The sequence below is a fragment of the Mastomys coucha genome, unplaced genomic scaffold (genome assembly GCF_008632895.1).
Source record: "Mastomys coucha isolate ucsf_1 unplaced genomic scaffold, UCSF_Mcou_1 pScaffold3, whole genome shotgun sequence".
Taxonomy (NCBI): Eukaryota; Metazoa; Chordata; class Mammalia; order Rodentia; family Muridae; genus Mastomys; species Mastomys coucha.
The window spans coordinates 47,043,225-47,062,009 of NW_022196909.1; the positions used below are offsets into that span (position 1 = coordinate 47,043,225).

Genomic DNA, 18,785 nt, shown 5'->3' on the forward strand with positions numbered 1-18,785 from the left:
CCCCCCCCCCGTTTTAATCGGAGAACAAATTGCTGTCAGCACATCGAGTTCATGTGCCAGCCACATTCAGAACAGGGTGTTCTGTGCTCTTCAAAACAAAATTGCTCCAGGGCAGTAAGAGAACAATAAGTCAGCGCTTCAGTTTAAATGATGTTGCGCAGTGGCCAGGCCCACTTGATGCGGTTACACTCCGGATTGCGCAGCTAAGCTTGGGTAATTTGGTTTTGGTTTTTGACTTTGTGGGGTTTGTTGGATTACCCCCCCCCTTCAGGTTACATAGACTTTTAAGTCAAGAGAAAATATTACCGCTTTTAAACTTGTTTATTTCTCTTTACCAAAAAAAAAAAAAATCCCTAAGTAAAAGCATCCTGTGTGCACTTCTGTTCGCTTGGAGAACATCGTAGATCATTCGCTTCTTGTAAATCATGCTGGATGAGATTAGCAACAGACCCGAGTCCTAGCTGCTGAGCCCCCGAGTGAGTCATGGTGGCTCGCATTAGATATTTATGAAATGAGTATTTGTGCTATGCAATGCAAAGTCAGAAGCACCCACAGGTCTTCCAGAGACAGAGCGGAGGAAGTGGGATTCCTAGGAACTGGGTGCCTCTGCATAGACCAGCTCGGAGCAGGTCTTTACTGTGCAGCGGCCTGCCAGGACCCTGGTGCTGGGAACTCTTGTTAGCAACCTTGCAGGACCTGTCACACCAGTGTTCAGAAGCTAACGAATCCAGCCTGTGCTACCCTTTCTGCCTGAGGATGCAGATGCCTGAGGATGCCTGCTCAGACCCTTCCTTTCTTCTGACTTAACATTTCATCATGTTATGAGGTGGTGTATGCGTGTGTGTGTGTGTGTGTGTGTGTGTGTGTGTGTGTGTGTGTGTGGTGAAGTAAGTGTACTGGGATGTCACCTACAATTTCTAATTTGTATTATTATGTATGTTAGTGTGCACGTAGAGGAGAGAGGAAATTATTCTACCATCTGAGGCCCAGGTAGTAAGGTTGGGACATCAGGGGGAGACAGACAACCTTGGGCTAGCTGGTGGTCCTCCAGACACAGTTGGACAACTTTAAAAAGTTTAACTTTTTAAACTTTTTTTTTTTTTTTTTTTTTTTTTTTGGTTTTTCAAGACAGGGTTTTTCTGTGTAGCTCTGGCTGTCCTGGAACTCACTCTGTAGACCAGGCTGGCCTTGAACTCAAAAATCTGCCTGCCTCTACCTCCCAAGTGCTGGGATTAAAGGTGTGCGCCACCACTGCCCGGCAACTTTTTAAACTTTTAACTCCACATTTAACTCCAGGTTCCAGGGATCTGAGGCCCTCTTTTGGCCTCTGTAGGTGCCTGTACATACATAGCATATAGTCAAACACACACATACATAAATTAATAAAACCTTTTTTTTTCCTTTGTTTTATGTGTATATGGTTTTTTTTTGTCTGAATGTATGCATGCAGTGCCCATGGAAGGCAGAAGAGGATAGTGGGTCCCAGGAGTTGGGGGGGACAGACAGTTATTGGCTTCCATAGAGATGCTAGGAATTGAACCCAGGTCCTTGGCAAGAGCTGCAGGTTCTCTTACCCACTGAGCTGTCTCTCCAGCCCCATGTTTGGCTTCTTGCTCTGCCTGTCACGCCCTGACCTTCTGGTTACTTTTTGCTTCCTTCCAACACACAGTGATGACTTAGCACAGAGAAAGAGAACGTCTGAAATTATTTACTCACTTAAGAATTTTAATGACACTTTTGTTGCTGTTTGTTTGTTTGTTTGTTTGTTTGTTTTTCAAGACAGGGTTTCTCTGTGTAGCCCTGGCTGTCCTGGAGCTCACTCTGTAGACCAGGCTGGTCTCGAATAATTACTTTTATGTATTATGCATGTAAGCTTGCATGTAGAGGTGAGACATTCCAAACAGAAGTCTCTGGATTTCCTGTTGTGAAAACACAAATTCAGATTCGATCAGCCAAAAGCCACAACAAATGTAGTGGTAATTTCCTCCGTGCTAAAGGCACTCCACTGCCGGAGGAAGGTGATGGCCTGACGGTAGACCTCAGAATTCCCTTCCGTCAGCACTAAAGAGGCTCTTCCGTGGCTTGGGCAGGAGTCCCTGCACTCGAGGACAGCACCACCCCTTAGTCTAAATTCAATTTTTGGGGCAGATTTAAAAACAGTAGTCCCATGAATTTATAGTTTTGTTGATTGGTCCCTTCATGTACATATATTTAACGTGGTTGTCGGGACCGAGCCTCAGGCTCTGTACATGCTAGGCAGGTCCTCTAAAACCAAGGTATGGGGCCGGGCGGTGGTGGCACACGCCTTTAATCGCAGCACTTGGGAGGCAGAGGCAGGCAGATTTCTGAGTTCGAGGCCAGCCTGGTCTACAGAGTGAGTTCCAGGACAGCCAGGGATACACAGAGAAACCCTGTCTCAAAAACAAACAAACAAACAAACAAACAAAAATATTAAAACCAAGGTATGCCTCTCTCCCTACGTCTCCTTTGACTTTTTATTCTGAAGTAGACTATGGCTGTTTGAGGGCCTGGGCTTCCAGGTCAGGCTCACCTTAGAACTAACAGGCAGCTCTCTTACTGCACAGAGACGACCGCAAGCCTCAGGGTATGCCCAAGCTGCTGATGCTCACACTTTAAAGTCAGGTGGATTCTTTTTAAAATAGAAGAGGCTTTGACAGTATCTATTGCGGCCTGGCTGCATGCCTCTGTACTGTATGTAGCCTGCTTTGTTTTTGGTTTTGTTTTTCATATGTTATGTATTCACTAAAGGGAGGGGGGTCTTCTGTAAGTTGGCTGTCTTATCTAGAACATTCCAGAGGTGAATGTACTATATAGAAGTCGTCTTATAAATGAGTATGGCTGTAAAGCAAGAGGCAGTGAGCTAGGCTACTGGAGCCTTTGTCTTGAAGGAACTGACTTAGGATTTGGCTTGACAGCAGTAAGAGCAGCCAAGATGGCGTCCATCCTAGCTTTACGCGCAACTCTGGGGCCCTGATGTATAGCCTACGGCTGTTTATCTTCCAGAGTTCCTCTCATTTCTCAGGCCTAAGCTAATGGGGATCTGATCAAATGACGAAGCAGAGTCATAGACTCTGAGGGCTTTGAAGAGACTGGGGAGGTCAGGGAGTAAAAGTGGAGTAAGTTGAAATCGGATGGCTTAGAAGGTGATAGTTACCATAGGACATGAAATTAATGTTTAAGAAGGGGTGGTTTCTCCAAACTAAGGCAAGTAAGTTAAGCAGCCTTATCAAGAAACACATTAGGAAATTACTAGATTTGAAGTAGAAACTATTTTTCTTCTCAAAGACAAATCAGGGTGCCTATTGAACTGTCTCCCAAGCCATCCGTTTTTCTTACTGAGTAAAAGGCCTAATTGAAAAGTCACGTAGCATTAGTATTAAAAAGTAGTTGGGCTGGGGGTCACTCAGTGTGTGACCGCCTTATGTGCACAAGCCCCTGAAGTCGTCTCCATGACCACACATAAGACTTGAAGTAAGATGTGGTACATGCCTCTAGTACTAACGTGCTTGGAATACAGGGGCAGGAGAGTTTCAGGCCAGCCTGAATTGTGGTGTAGAAAGAGAGTGTGACCTTTGTCTAACACGTATTCAATAAGGGAGAACCAGCACTGCGTCTAGACTTTATTCCTTGTTCATGTACTTTTGCCCAGGCATCTCAAACCAAAATAGATGGTTAAGCCATTTCATGTATTCAATACTGGCAAGGTGGCATTCTCCTAATGGTGTGTTTAAATGAGCCAGTGTATCCTGACCCCCGTGTCACAGATAAGAAAATAAGTATACATTTAACTTAAAATGGAAAAACTACTTTCGTTCTTAAGCTTTCAGACTAGGTGGGCAAGGCCTCCAGAAGACACTGTGTGTCTTACGAACTGCAGGGGAGTGGTGGTGCTGCACTGTGGGCCAGCCGCTTGGCCGGCGGTGCTGAGGGGTGGCTTGTGACTGTCCTGTGTCCTCGCCCTCAGTCCACCTGGAAGGCCGCTGTGCCGGAAGGATGTTTGACTGCCGAGACGTGGTGTTCACTGTGGGTGAAGGCGAAGACCACGACATCCCGATCGGGATTGACAAAGCCCTGGAGAAGATGCAGAGAGAAGAACAGTGTGTTTTATATCTCGGACCACGGTAAGAAGTGAGCGCCCGTTTGTTTCAGTGCACACCGCGGCTGTCTAAAGACCAAGGAAGGACTGCTTGCTTGCTCGCTGGCTCGCTCTCTCGGCGCTTTGTTGTCGCAGGGAAACTATGGCATTGGGTTGAGTGATGGTGGGTCTGAAGTTTGGGGCCTCACAGCAACCACCATAGAAGCTTGCGAGTGCGTTGGCTCAGCTGAAGTATGTCTAAGTATAGGACTATCAGTCTAGCCTTGGTTTTGATTTGTTCAATGGCCGGGATGCCGCATCAGCAAAGGGTGGCTCGTTCCTATGGCGCTCTTGCTCCTCTCTTCTCTGAGTGCGCAGGAGGCTTTTGGGAACTGCAGTAGTACATGATTTACTACCTCTTGGACCCATGCCACGTTCTTATATGGAGTCCCTGAAGGAAGAAGGAGCCAGCTTGTTCTTCCTGGATCTAACGCAGCGGAGATGACTCATTTTTCCCTAACTTTTTCCCGTCATAAGGATAGCCATGAGCACTGCCAAGCTTAGAACCATCCGGCATGGCAGTCTTCTGTGAAAACATGCTTCCTATTATTTTTAGATCTAAAATTATACCATAAATCCTTCTCTCCTATCTTGAGAAATGGGCCCTGAGGAGGCAGGAGTGTTGCCTGAATGCAAGTGCATCTGTTTGTGCAGTGTCTGCCAGGAGGCGCTGCTGCCACTGCTAGGACTCTGACACTCTGGGCTGCCCTCCCCGGTGGGGAATGCTTCTGTCCTGTCCTGGGCCTTGGAAGGGTTTGCCGTAGTTCACTCTCCGATGAAGTATTTCTTTCTTCATTGAAAGAGCTTCCCCCGCCCCTTACTCACAGAGTAGGTTCTTCATAACCTACGGTCCCTAATCCTTTTTTTTTTTTTTTTTTGAGATGTATTCTTATTATGTAATCCTGACTCAATATGTAGACCAAGCTGGCCTTGAACTCACAGAGATCTGCCTGCCTCTGGCTTCCAAGTACTGGAATTCAAGTTCTCTAATCGTGTTTAATCTACCACTCCAAAATTATAGTAGCTCTACACTCAGGTATGGTCTCATAGTTCACTTCTTTGAAGATGGTTCTGTAAAGTATGAGCATTCAGAAACACGTGACCCAGATCTTTATGTCTTAACCTTGCTGGTAGACGGTTTGGAGAGCAGACGTACCAAATTGAACATCAAAGTGAGTCCACTGCGTCTGCATGTCGGTGCAGCTCGCTCTCTGCAGGTGCACAGTTAGCCGTGCCTGGCTGAATCCTGCTCTCTGCAGCCTGCCAGAGGTGCCACCTGGGCAAGTCGCCTGACTCCCCCAAGCCTGGCAAATCACGTAAAACCGCCCCGCCCTGCCCCGCCCACTAGCCGCCCCGCACCACCCACTAGCTGCCTTCCCTCATTAGCTGTTACTGCTTTAGCAATGGCTTTCATTCATTTTGCCCTTAGACCACGAGAAAATGGAAATCTCTGGAACGAATGGTAGAATTTTCAAATCTTTTCAAGCATAAAAAGACCGTCAAGTTCTACGTTGTAGTGTCTAAAGGGTCCCCCCGCTCTGGGGGGTGAGGGGTGAGTGCATATGTTAGTACATCTCCAGGGTGTTTGCTGGTACGTGGAGTTCTGCCAGTACATTCTATGCAGTGCTTTCTGTGCTGTCTCCATGCGCTTGCATCACACTGCACATGTAGGCAGAGCATCCCTATGCACCAAGGATGGTTGGTGTGCGTGCAGCAAGCCGGCTTGTCCTACTCAGACTCCACCAAGTCTGGGTTGCTATAAAGGGCAGATGGAATTTGTGCTCAGTGTCCTCTGCATCTCCCCTTCTACCCTTCCCCCAACCTTACCCCTCCCCTGCTTCCCCTGGACATCCGTAGACTCCTTGGCAGGACATTTTCATAAGAAACTAATAAAGCATTCAAGTTTCTTTCTCACTGGAACACTATCTTCTCTTGGTAGTGTTCTTTAAAATATTGTGGCAAGGGTGTACGCTCTTCGAGACATTGCACCCTCAGGGATTTTTTTTTCTTAGTTTTTAAAAATTTGCTGTTCTGCCAGGCAGTGGAGGCGCACGCCTTTAATCCCAGCACTTGGGAGGCAGAGGCAGAAGGATTTCTGAGTTCGAGGCCAGCCTGGTCTACAGAGTGAGTTCCAGGACAGCCAGGGCTACACAGAGAAACCCTGTCTCAAAAAAAAAAAAAATGCTATTCTCCTCAAATGAATACTGAAATATTATGACTGATTTCTATGTAGGCTAAGTACATACACAACTAACTCTTTCCTTCCTTTGTCTTTGTGCCTGCTTTGTAACAGTCCTAGATGAATCACAGGCTCTTGAGAGTGGTCAGTCTATTTAGGAGCTGTGTGTGTCGCAGCCTTAGTTTTCTCGGGACAGTAAGGTTGGCGCGTGGTCCTGCCTCTCCATGACCTCTCAGGAATCACTTGTCTATGACCTCAGCTTTCTCAGGTGTAAGAAGAGGCTGGTGTAGCATCCACGCTGCTGTGAGGCATGTACACTGCGGGGCTGGCTGTCCCTCCACGCCCTTAGTGTATCTGCCCTCCAAGGCAGCCGCCACTCAGAGGCCTTGACTCTGGACTTCCATTACTGATGATTTATTTTTCAGTCAGGCCCTACTTTGCCCCGCGTAAGGTAGGCATCTTTCTGTTCAATACAAAATCAGGCTAGCCATTCCCAGAACCGATGGCTCTACACCTGCGTCTCTCAGGAAGATGTGTTCTACCAATCTTGACAGAATTACTTTGTTTGAACCAGGAGAAATGGTACAAGTAATCTTCTTTAATCTCTACCTCCACTGGTAATAGCCAGGCTGTGCCTGTTCCACACCAGTCCCCACACCTTCCTTTCCGCATCCCGAACCACACCCCACATCCCTGTCACGCAGCCGTCAGTGGAAGTTTCTTTAGACAGGGTTTCACGTCCTCAGTACTATGGCTATTTTGTGGTGGATTCTGGTTGTGGTGGAAGAGGGATGTCCTTGTCCCATAAGGATGTGCAATAATATTTCTGACTCCTACCTGCCATTCAGTGGCAACTCTAGGCATTGCTAGATGTTCCCCTGACAAAGGAGGGTTAAAATCAACCCAGGTAAGTGACATGGTCCAAAGTGATGCCAGCCCATCTGTCACATCTAACCTACCTGGCCAAGACTGCCAATCACAACATGCTCTCGTCAACAGACTTAGGGAGGACCCACCTGTCTGCCTCCTTATTTACCACAGGCAACACTCACACACACATATACATACACACACACTCACACACATATACATACACACACACTCACAAACATACACACTCACACACATATACATACACACACACTCACACACACACATACATACACACACTCACATACATATACATACACACACACTCACACACATATACATACACACACACTCACACACACTCTCACACACACACTCACACACACACACACTCCAGGGAGAAAGCCTGGCTCCATTTCCATTGCCACGGGCTGCTGCACCCTTCCTTAGCTGGTGATGCCCACTGTGTGGTGGTAAGGCTGCCACACCCAGCTCCTCCCAGGCTCTGTGTGCCTCTGCTCCAGCTGCGCCTTTTCTTGTGTAACAGTGAAGGTGAGAAAAGTAAATGGATTTTCCTGGAAAGTTCAAGCGAGAGGTAGAGAAGTACGAGTAGCGTGTGCAGCGCGGCGTGTGTTCTCTCCCACTCCTTGGCCCCGGAGAAGGCCAGAGCAGGGTGTTACAGTCTTAGCCTACTTTTGACACCTTCCAAAGCACGGCCTGAAGTTTGAGCTAGCTGAGCCTTTTATGACATTTCATATTTCACAGGTTGTCTGGCTCGCAGCAGGTAAACATAGTGTTCCAGTAAACGCCTTGCTGTGGTGCTGACACTTGACCTACTTTTTTCTGCTTTTGGTTTTGTGAGACAGTTTCTCTCTGTTTGTATGTTGCCTTGGCTATCCTAGAACTCACAGAAATCTGCCTGTCTCTGCCTCCCAAGTGCTGGGAATATAGCTGTGTGCCACTGCTCCTGGTTGGAGGCGTTGTTCTGGATGCTGGAAAATACTGAAGCAGGCAGGCAGAATCCTCACCAAACTCAGTAGGTGTCACACAGGAAAACGACATGAGAGTAGACGTGGATGCGAAGGGGAGAGTTCCTGTGAGGGAGAGAGTGGAAAAGGAGCTGGGGTAAAATGAGAAACGTTATATACAAGTATGAAACTGTCACAGAACAGCAGAAACAATAGAAATAAAATAACAAAAATATTAAAAGTATTCAGACAGAATTATAGTGATTTTGCTACTATACTGATGATGGTAGTGGACTCTTCTGCCTTTTCTGCTCATAAAGCTTAAAGGAGCCGGGCTGTGGTGGTGCATGCCTTCAATCCCAGCACTTGGGAAGCAGAGGCAGAAGGATTTATGAGTTCGAGGCCAGCCAGGGCTACACAGAGAAACCCTGTCTCGAAAAACAAAAAAAAAAAATAAGCTTAAAGGAAAAAAGTCCTTGTAACCAAATAGGAAAGACTAAAGTCTAAAATCAGGCATCGACATTGAACAGCATATTAAGCACACTGTCCCGGGTAGTACAGGAACTTCGTGCATGCGCTAAGAGAAAAAACGAGACGCAGCAGGTCTAAGGAAACCTCACCAGTGATCCCACGCCTCAGAAAGCCAAAGGAAGTCCCTGGAAATACACCGGCTCTCCTAAGTCTTGTTTCTCTACTCTCCATTTCAGATATGGTTTTGGAGAAGCAGGGAAGCCGAAATTTGGCATTGAACCCAATGCTGAGCTTATCTATGAAGTTACACTTAAGAGCTTCGAAAAGGTGAGACAGTGGAACATCTCTAAAATCCTGGTGGGGTTCCTCTCCATCCTGGCCGTAACCGTGCGCCAGGCGGTTTGGCTAGCTGGTGTTTATTTCTGTGCTTGCTTTTCTTTGCCCATGACTCTTGTCCCCCACACTTCTGTTTAGAGCATGGGAAGCTCACGTAACCCAGTCGATACAGGAGAGGAGCTGGTGTTCTTAGTTTTTACTGTGTGCTAGCCTTTTTGTTTTTTTCTTTTAACTTTTGGGTAGAATCCAAGACTTGTTCCCTTATTTGTTCCTAAGCTTGTTCTTTTTGTACTTTTTTTTTTCCTGAGTTGAGGACAGAAAAGTTCACGTACTGCCAAGCAGCTCCTGCGGGGAGTTGGGGTGCAGCTTTTCAGTGCTGAACGGATTGTACGCTCCACAGGCGTTACAAAGAGGCCTCCGCTGGGGCTCCAGGTTACAATCCCAACGTCTCAGCCTCAAGCAGCTGCAACTAGGGACAAGAAACAAACCTGCCACCCAGGCTGCCGCTCACGTTGTCTGGGAGCAGGAGAGGGAATCTGCGGCCTCCAGGCTGCAGGGCCTCCTTGGACGTCCGTCAAGGCTCAGGGCTATCTCTGGAGGCTCCCAACTGTACTTCACTGGGCAGATGTACCCCATACAGTGTCCCCATAAGCTCAGGAAGCTGTCACCCTCAGCTGGATCTCTGAAGGACCAGCATCCCCCTTCCCCGAGCCCCTCAGGGACTGCCCTTTTTATTACGTTTTTATTCCTATGAAATGACCCCCCACGTTCTGTACACTAAGTCTTCATTAGCAGTGTGACCTTCCATGTCACACTAAATATCAAAAAGAAATTGTCTCCTTGTTAGCCTCTAAGTTTGGGAGAAAAAAGTAGGATTCTCCTTCCAAAATCCTGTTCCCCAACACGTGTTCTTGCCGTGCGGTTGCGTGTTTGGGGGTGACCTCTTCTGAAGGACTGCAAGCTCAGCACCGATTTCATCGTGGACCTTATTGCTAAGAGGGAGAAAAGACTGGCGCCGGGTTAGCGAGGCTCTGAGCTTCTCCTTGGTCTCTGGAACTCACAGAGGAGGAGAGAGCTGTGCTTGGACCGCCACACATGGACACAGTAATGAGTGAGAATAGTATAGAAAAATTAATATATTGTATGAAAATTTTTCAATAAAATTTCAAGTTGAAAAGTATATGAAAAAATAAACTAAAATGGTTATTCTTTTTTTTTTGGTTTTTCAAGACAAGGTTTCTAAAATGGTTATTCTTGCTGGGCGGTGGTGGTGCACACCTTTAATCCCAGCCCTTGGGAGGCAGAGGCAGGCAGATTTCTGAGTTCGAGGCCAGCCTGGTCTACAGAGTGAGTTCCAGGACAGCCAGGGCTACACAGAGAAACCCTGTCTCGAAAAAACAAAAACAAAAATAAAAATAAAGTGCTGGGGCCTTGGCGTGTGTAAGACAAGGACTTCCCCTGAGCCCCAGAGCTGCTGCTCCTAGGCCTGTGTGCAGTGCTGTGCAGAGTAGAGCATGCTAATACAAGCCATGATGGCGACATTCATGTGCAGCTCCGTCTGCAGTGATGGTTTGCATGAGCTCTGTCTTCACAATCGTATTTAAAACCCCCAAGTAAAGCCAGACATAGTGATGCACACCGTGAACCTAGCGCTTGGGAGGTGAAGGCAGGAGAAGCCAGGAGCATCCAGAGTTCAAGGTCAACAGCTGCATAGTGAGTCTGGTAGAATCCTGTCACTCAGGCATCAGAAGTCAGTCTCAACTACATAGTAAATGGACGCTTGCCTGAGACGCCTGCAGTACTGTCTGGAAACTCCCCAGGTTTCCACACACCTGCAAACGGATACTGTTAGAGGCCATAACACATCTGGTGTGTGAATGAGGGGACAGCTGCCTGACCTGGGATTTTTGAAATGCTCCATGCACATGCAAGCTCGGCCTGGACCATAAGTAGTAATCTCACTTTCCAGTTGGAAACCAAACTTGACAGAAACGACCCGCTAACATGACAGCAGCCCTTAGTGAGGAAGCTCGGGGGAGGGAAGTTGGGGTCCTTCCACCCCTCAAGAGGGCTTGCTTTGTCACCCTGAAAGCGCAGTCTGAGAGTGCTCCTGGCTGGACAACATGGGTGAGACCGCAGCTGGCCTGCGCCACCTACTCTTACTTGAGTACCAGCGCACTGGCCTGCCAGTGGCGTGGCAGTGCCCACACTTGTTTGGGGGATCTTGTAGAGATGGCTGCTGTTTGTTCCCCAGGCTCCTTCTCTACCTAGCTAACTGGTGCCACAAATCTCTACGCAGGCCAAAGAATCCTGGGAGATGGACACCAAAGAAAAGCTGGAGCAGGCTGCCATCGTGAAAGAGAAGGGAACTGTGTACTTCAAGGTGTGTGAGTCTCTATAATCCTTTCCATGTCGGGTGCTCACCCAGTACCCGGGAGCCGTGCTGGGGTTCCCTCGGCACCCTGTGGTAAGGCACATCCTCGGTTTTACAGGCCTGCTATGTTCTGTAGAAGGATTAGTGAGCAGAGTGAGCTCATGAGCAGAAGATAAAGCAGGTGCCTCTTTCTGTGCTGGGAGCCGGTGGGACTTCCTCAGGAGCAGGCGAGGCCCGCTTCCCTGCATGTGTGCCACTCTAGAGCAGACTGGTTGTTGTCTGTGAGCAGAGAAGGGATGGAGTGTGTGTCATAGGTCAGAGTCCACAGGGGCAGGCTCCACACCACACTCCTCCCGTCGCGCCACTAGAACACGAGAAAGAAAGAGCTAGCGGGTTCTTCAAATCACTTTAGATGATTTCTCTCAGGTTACTGTGCTATGTTTGTTTTTATGTAACTGCAATGAAGGCACGTCTCCTCCTGATTGTTTTAATTATAATTTTCAATTGAAAAAAAAAAAGGCTTAAGGCTGGAGAGATGGCTCAGTGGTTAAAAGCACTGGCTGCTTTTCCAGAGGTCCTGAGTTCAATTCCCAGCACCCACATGGTGGCTCACAACCATCTGTAAAGGGATCTGATGCCCTCTTCTGGCATGCACGTGTACATGTACAGAGTACTCATACATAAAATAAATAAACAAAAACTAAAAACAAATCTTAAAAATGTTTTTAAACATTTTTGCTTTTAAAATTAAAATAGCAGCTTTCACAGCAAATGTCCTCAAAATAACTGTTTAACATTTAAAGTTTTATCAAGAAATACATCACTACTTCTCAGCCCTGCTCTTAACCGAGCCGTGAGGTAAGGATGCTGATAACGGTACTGGCCGGGTACCAAGAAGGCCCTGCAGACCGACATGGTGGCCTAGCATCCAGGAATGACCAGGCTAGGCCTTCCCACAAACCTGATGAGGAGAAAGCAGTGAGCCTGGTGGTAGCCACGGTGTCGTGATGTTACTTACAGCTGCCCTGGGGGATCGGTGCTTCCCCAGAACCCTGGCCTCAGGACCCAGGGACCAGTGCTTTATCCCGCAGGGCTGATGCCCATACTCATTAAATGAAATTTCAGTGCTGAGCCCATTGCTTGCCAGCCTGCACCCAAATGCCTGCTGTCTCCACATCAAGTGAAGGGTTCGTGATGAGAGTTCAGAACGGGCAGTCTTCTGCTGGGCTGACTCGGTCTCTGCCTCACAGGGAGGAGATCCAAGCCAGAAGCCAGCTTTGCTGGCACGCCTTTAATCCCAGGGCTCTGGATGCAAAGGCAAGTGTGTATATGTGAGTTTGAGGCCAGCCTGGCCTACAGAGAAAATTCCAAACAGCTAGGGCTACACAGTGAGGCCCTGCTTCAAAAAAAAAAAAAAAAAGTGCTTGGCGAGACCCAAGGTTTTCTTTGCTTTTCTTTCTTTTAACAGCAGTCTTTAAACACAGTTGTTGAGGTTTTCTGTTTGTTGTTTGCTTGGGTTTTTTAATAGTGCCATAAAGCAGAGGCCTAAGGCTACTCTCATGAGCCTCTGTGCTGTCACATCATCTATGGGGTTGAAGGATGAACATCACGTGCGACAACTGCAGAACCTTGGGGCCATAGTCACCTGAAAAGGAACCCTGGCAGAGGCAGCGTGTATTTGTAACGAAGTTATGAACCTAATGTCTGACTCCCTGGCAGGCAAGCAGATGGTGATATGAGCCGTGAAGGGATTTGGAAGTCGAGCTGTGGTGTTCGTGCCACTCAGGTCACCCACCTGTGTTGCTGGGGGTGTTTCAGGCGTGATGCATAGATTCCAGCATGTTTCAAATCTTCCTAAAATGACCGACCTGGATAAAATCCGGATCATCAGTCACACATGTGGAACGTATTATTTTTAACATGTAATTTGATAGACAAAGTCTTTCAAAACATCAGTCTGTTGGGAAAAAAAATTAATGAGAGGTTCAAAAACCACTGACCTAAGACTTACCCCAGAATGTCTCTGAACATTTTGTCCTACCGAGCACTTCCTGGGGGCAACTTCCTCCTCCTAGGTGAGGAGCACAGCGCTCCCCCACCCCCACCCCCACCCGCTCAGGCTGTCGGCCTCAGGGGCGGGTGGACTGCCCTCTGTCTGCCCTCTGTCCCCGGTCCCTTCTCCCTTCAAAGCTAAGGAGCCTTTCTTTGTGCAGAGTGTGGGTGACTGCAGAGACCGGCTGGACCACAGTCCTGTATCCCACGACATCCACACGCTCTAGTCACCTGCCAGTCTGGCTTCCAACTTGGGCAGAGAGGGACGGAATGTGGTATTTAGACTGATGTTGAAACTTCCTCTCAACCTCTGAACACTCATGCAGAGACACAGGAAAGCACTGTCCCCATGCAGTTCTGAAAGTCACTGTCAGGCACCGGTAGCACTGTCACCTCACAAGGCACAAGGGAGGGCTAAGGACGCTCTGCTGTGTGCGAGCATCTTGCGCCCCCTAGTGCTCCTCGAGGAGGAAGCGCAGCCGAGGCTGACTGGCTGTGCTTGAGGGCTGGAGTGTTATTGTGGGCAGAGCTCTACAGTTGGCCTCTCTGTCCTGAGTGCAGTCAGGTCTGGGTGATTGCACAGGAAGGGCCAGCCCTCTGCACTCAGGCTTGTCATTGCTGTGCAGAGAAGAGCCCTCACTCACCTACATTCCAGTTTGTCCTTGTGTGGTTATAAGCTGCTCTCCCACTGGTGCAGCTGGAACTACAGCAGTCAGCCACTGTCTCCACCCCACAGTTTGTTGTGTAGAGCATGTGCTTACAGCACTCAGAATGCATTAGTCAGCAGGACCATGCCTAGCGTCTGGTTACTCTGAAACAGCAGCTCAGGGGGTCACATATCCGAAACGCTGCATATCAGGTACTTACAGTATGATTCGTAACAGTAGCAAAATTACAGTTATGAAGTAGCAACAAAGGTAGTTTTATGGCTGGGAGTCGGCATGCATGAGACACTGTCTTACAGGGCCGCAGCGTTAGCAAGGCTGAGAACCACTGCCCTGGAAGCTGGGGCAGGAAGGCACTTTGGCACAACACTTGACAATTGAGCAAGGCCTTTTCTGTGTGAAATAAAAATATAGGCCTGGGGGCTGGTGAGATGGCTGAGTGGTTAAGAGCACCAACTGCTCTTCCGAAGGTCACGAGTTCAAATCCCAGCAACCACATGGTGGCTCACAACCACCCATCATGAGATCTGATGCCCTCTTCTGGTGTGTCCGAAGACAGCTACAGTGTACTTATTTATAATAATAGATATATCTTTATGTGTGTGTGTGTGTGTGTGTGTGTGTGTGTGTGTGTGTGTATGCCTGGAGAGACAGCAGATACGGTGCTTGCTTGGTGTGCGTGAGGCCTTGGTGCGGCAGAGGAGGCTGCTCGAACAGACAAGAGCAGGACAGTTTCTCATACACTGAGTCTGCTCTTCAGGGTTATGTACACTGTATGCTACCAATCGCCTGTGTGTCCCCACCGCCCATGGTCGGCACAGGGTACTCTGGGCCACCCACTCTTACAGTAACATGGTGCCAGGATTCAGCCGCAGCCTGTGCTCACTGCTGCTCTCACTGCCTCTGAGAGCCAGCCCTTGCACAATCTGCTTCAGACAGCCCAGGCCTGCTGTGTGGGGACTGCCAGTTGCCATAGTGCAATATTTACTATCAGTGCTGAATGCCAGGAGGAAAGAGGAGAGTTACCCCTCTTCCATAAGCCAAACGGCTCACCATACTGTTGAAAGACTAAGGAATGTTGGCTCCAAATGGTGTAACCTCCTGCTGCCAGGCTGAAAGGACGCTGCAACAGCGTGCTGTGGTGTCCTGGTCCAGGCCGCCTCACAGGCCAGCAGAGCCTCCACGGGACTAGGGAGGGCAGAAGATAGAGTGGGGCTGCCATGCAGGCCTGTTCCGGCTGAGGACCCGGCGGAGGCAGGCCCTTGCTCACACTCCATTGTATCCTTGCCAGAGCGGTACAGATCATTTGGGCCTTATCTCTCCTAGGGAGGCAAGTACCTGCAGGCTGTGATTCAGTACGGGAAGATAGTGTCCTGGCTGGAGATGGAGTACGGCCTGTCAGAGAAGGAGTCAAAGGCGTCGGAGTCCTTCCTGCTTGCAGCCTTCCTGAACCTGGCCATGTGCTACCTGAAGCTCAGAGAGTACAACAAAGCCGTGGAGTGCTGCGACAAGGTGGGTAGGCCGCACCTCGCCCTCCATCTGTCTGTGTGGCACCTCTGCCCCCTTCAGGCTTTTTCTCTATGGTCGGCATGAGCTGGGGCGCCCTAAAGGGTGGGACTTTCTATGGATGCACTGCTTTTATCCTACATTTTACATAAAACTGTTAAGAGAACTGATAAGAGCCTTCATCTATGGCCTCCTGACCCTGGTCCTGAGTGTGAGAGTAGATAGGAGCGCCAGTTTCCCTCTGTATTGTTTTGTTTGCGGGGCTGGGGATTGAACCCAGGACACCGCGCATGCTAGGCAAACACTTTACCACTGAGCCACACAGCCTACCCCCAGTGACATATTTCCTCCAACAAGCCATACTTGCTAATCCCTGATCCTTCTAATCCTCTGAAACAGTTTCACTCCCTGGTGTTGATGTATTCAAATATATAAGCCTACAGGGGCGTTCTTATTCAAAGACCACAGTGGTAAATGCCTGTAAGCTCTGTATTTGGGAGGTGAAACAGAAAAATTGAGAGTTCAAGGCTGGCCTGGGCTACATGAGTTCCTGTCTCAAAACAAGGATTGTCAAGATAGCTCAGCTGGTGAGGTCCCTGCGCCAAGCCTGAAGACAGGAGCTTGATCCTAGGACCTACGTGGAAAAGCAGGAGTCCTCTGGCCTCTTCCTCATTCATAGCATTACATGTGTATACACTAATGTAATAATAAGATAGTTTTTTAGAGATTTATTGATTTTTATGTATATGAGAATACTGTACCTGCCCACCAGAAGAGGGCATCAGATCCTATTACAGATGGTTGTGAGCCACCATGTGGTTGCTGGGAATTGAACTCAGGACCTCTGGAACAGCAGTCAGTGCTCCTAACTGCCGAACTGTCTTTCTAGTCCAATAATGCATTTTTAAAAAACAACAAAAAAGCCGGGCAGTGGTGGCACACGCCTTTAATCCCAGCACTTGGGAGGCAGGGGCAGATGGATTTCTGAGTTCGAGGCCAGCCAGGGCTACACAGAGAAACCCTGTCTCCAAAAAAAAAACAAAAACAAAACAAAACAAAAAACAACAAAAAATAAATATAAAGTGGCAAAAGAGACATTTTTATAAAGGAAATCAGTTTGCTTGTTTATTTTGTTTTTATTACATTAGACTAAATTTTTTGCCTTGAGAAAGGGATATTATTGTTAATTATACTTTTTAAAGTTTGTAGGGTTTTTTAGCTGTTACAAATTCAGAATTTAAGCACACAAGAAGCCCAGCTATAAAATTCCCATCAACTTTCTCTCTCAAAGCCACTCATTTAAAGATTGACTTTATCTATCTTTAAAATATTTGTACATGTGTGTCATCTGTGTGTGTGTGTGTGTGTGTGTGTGTGTGTGTGTGTGTGATCTGTGTGGAGTGTGTGTGTGTGTGTGTGTGATCTGTATGTGGAGTGTATGTGGAATATTTGTGGAATGTGTGTGTGTGATTTATGTATAGAATGTGTATGTGTGGGCTGGAGAGATGGCTCAGCACTGACTGCTCTTCCGAAGGTCCTGAGTTCAAATCCCAGCAACCACATGGTGGCTCACAACCATCCATAATGATATCTGATGCCCTCTTCTGGTGTGTCTGAAGACAGCTACAGTATACTTAGATACAATAATAAATCTTTAAAAAAAAAAAAAAAGAATGTGTATGTATATCTGTGTGGAGTGTTTGTGTGATCTGTGTCTAGAATGTGTGTGTTATCTGTGTGTGGATTGTGTGTGTATGTAATGTGTGTGTGTGTGATCTGTGTGTGTATTATCTGTGTGAGTGTGTGTGTGTGTGATCTGTGTGTAGAATGTGTGTGTGTGTTATCTGTGTGTGGATGGTGTGTGTATGTAATGTGTGTGTATCTGTGTATGAGTGTGTGTGTGTGTGTGTGTGTGTGTGTGTGTTTGTGTGTGTGTGTGTGCAGCTGCTCCCTGGGTTCAGAGGAGGGCTGTGATCCCCTGGAGCCTGAGTTGTGATGAGGTGCTGAGATGCTAGCAGCTGACCTCAGGGCTTCTGTGAGAGCCGTTCTCTTAGCCCCAGAGTGACTTCTTCATCCTTTGAACATTTACTACGTGGAAGAGGTTGTCAGTGTTTGTGTGTGCATGCACACGTGGTGCACACATGGGTGGCCTGGAGTCAATTCTCCTTCCCCTGTGCAGAAGGACCGAGTTCACTTTGAATCTCATCAGCAGGTGCCCTTACCTCTGAGCATCTCACTCCCACATCATCACTCTGGAGAGATGCCTTCTGGTTTTCCAAATGAAGAATAACGTGCTGCTGGGCGGTGGTGGTGCACGCCTTTAATCCCAACACTTGGGAGGCAGAGGCAGGTGGACTTCTGAGTTCGAGGCCAGCCTGGTCTACAGAGTGAGTTCCAGGACAGCCAGGGCTACGCAGAGAAACCCTGTCTCGAAAAACCAAAAAAAAAAAAAAAAAAAAAAAAAAAAAAAAAAAAAAGAATAACATAACATGCTTGTTTTTTTCAGACAAGCTCTCATATCCCAGCTTGACTTCAGACTTGCTGTGTAGCTGAACTTCTGGTTCTCCTGCCTCCACCTCCTGCTGCTGTTTTTGTTGATGTTGTTGTTTGTTTTTGTTTTCTTGTTTTTTTGTTTTTTTTTTAAGCTAAGGATAAAATTCAGTATTTTGTATGTGCTAGGCAAGCTAAGCTAAACCCTAGCCTTTGCATATGTATTTTTAAAATAAAACACATAGATTAAGGGCTGGAAAGATGGCTCAGAGGCTGTAAGAGTGCTCGCTGTGCAAGCATATGGGGCCCGAGTTCAGATGTCGGCATCACATACCAAGCCTGGCCTAACCCACAAAGGACAGGAGCACTGAGTGGATCAGCATGGGAGGATCACTCGTGCTTGCCTGCTGCCAGGCTCCCTGAAAACTTGAAAATTGTGAGCTCCGCACTCAGGAAGAGACTCTACCTCAAAAGAAATAAAGCAGAGAGTAAAAGAGAAGATGCCTGTCCTCTGGTCTGTGTGTGCGTGTGCGTGTGTATATAGATGCAACACGCTTGTAGAATACACACCCCAAAAATTAAAAATAAAAAGCTAAATAGAAAAGGGTTTGGACATAGTTATTATGTGCAACCAGGACTCTTTCCACGTCAGATGAGTGTGTTCTCCTCCACTGTGCTGGTGTGGAAAGACTTGCCTTTTTTTTTTTTTTTTTTTTTT

At 47.7% G+C, this 18,785-nt stretch overlaps 1 protein-coding gene across 1 annotated transcript in view; it reads left to right on the forward strand.

Moving 5' to 3' along the window:
• Positions 1-18,785, forward strand: part of Fkbp5 (FKBP prolyl isomerase 5) — a 91,371-nt gene that overhangs the window by 67,824 nt on the left and 4,762 nt on the right. The window contains exons 6-9 of the mRNA XM_031346603.1: positions 3,986-4,142; positions 8,881-8,971; positions 11,280-11,363; positions 15,398-15,583. Of these exons, the coding sequence (XP_031202463.1) occupies positions 3,986-4,142; positions 8,881-8,971; positions 11,280-11,363; positions 15,398-15,583 (518 nt within the window). The remainder of the gene's footprint in view (positions 1-3,985; positions 4,143-8,880; positions 8,972-11,279; positions 11,364-15,397; positions 15,584-18,785) is intronic.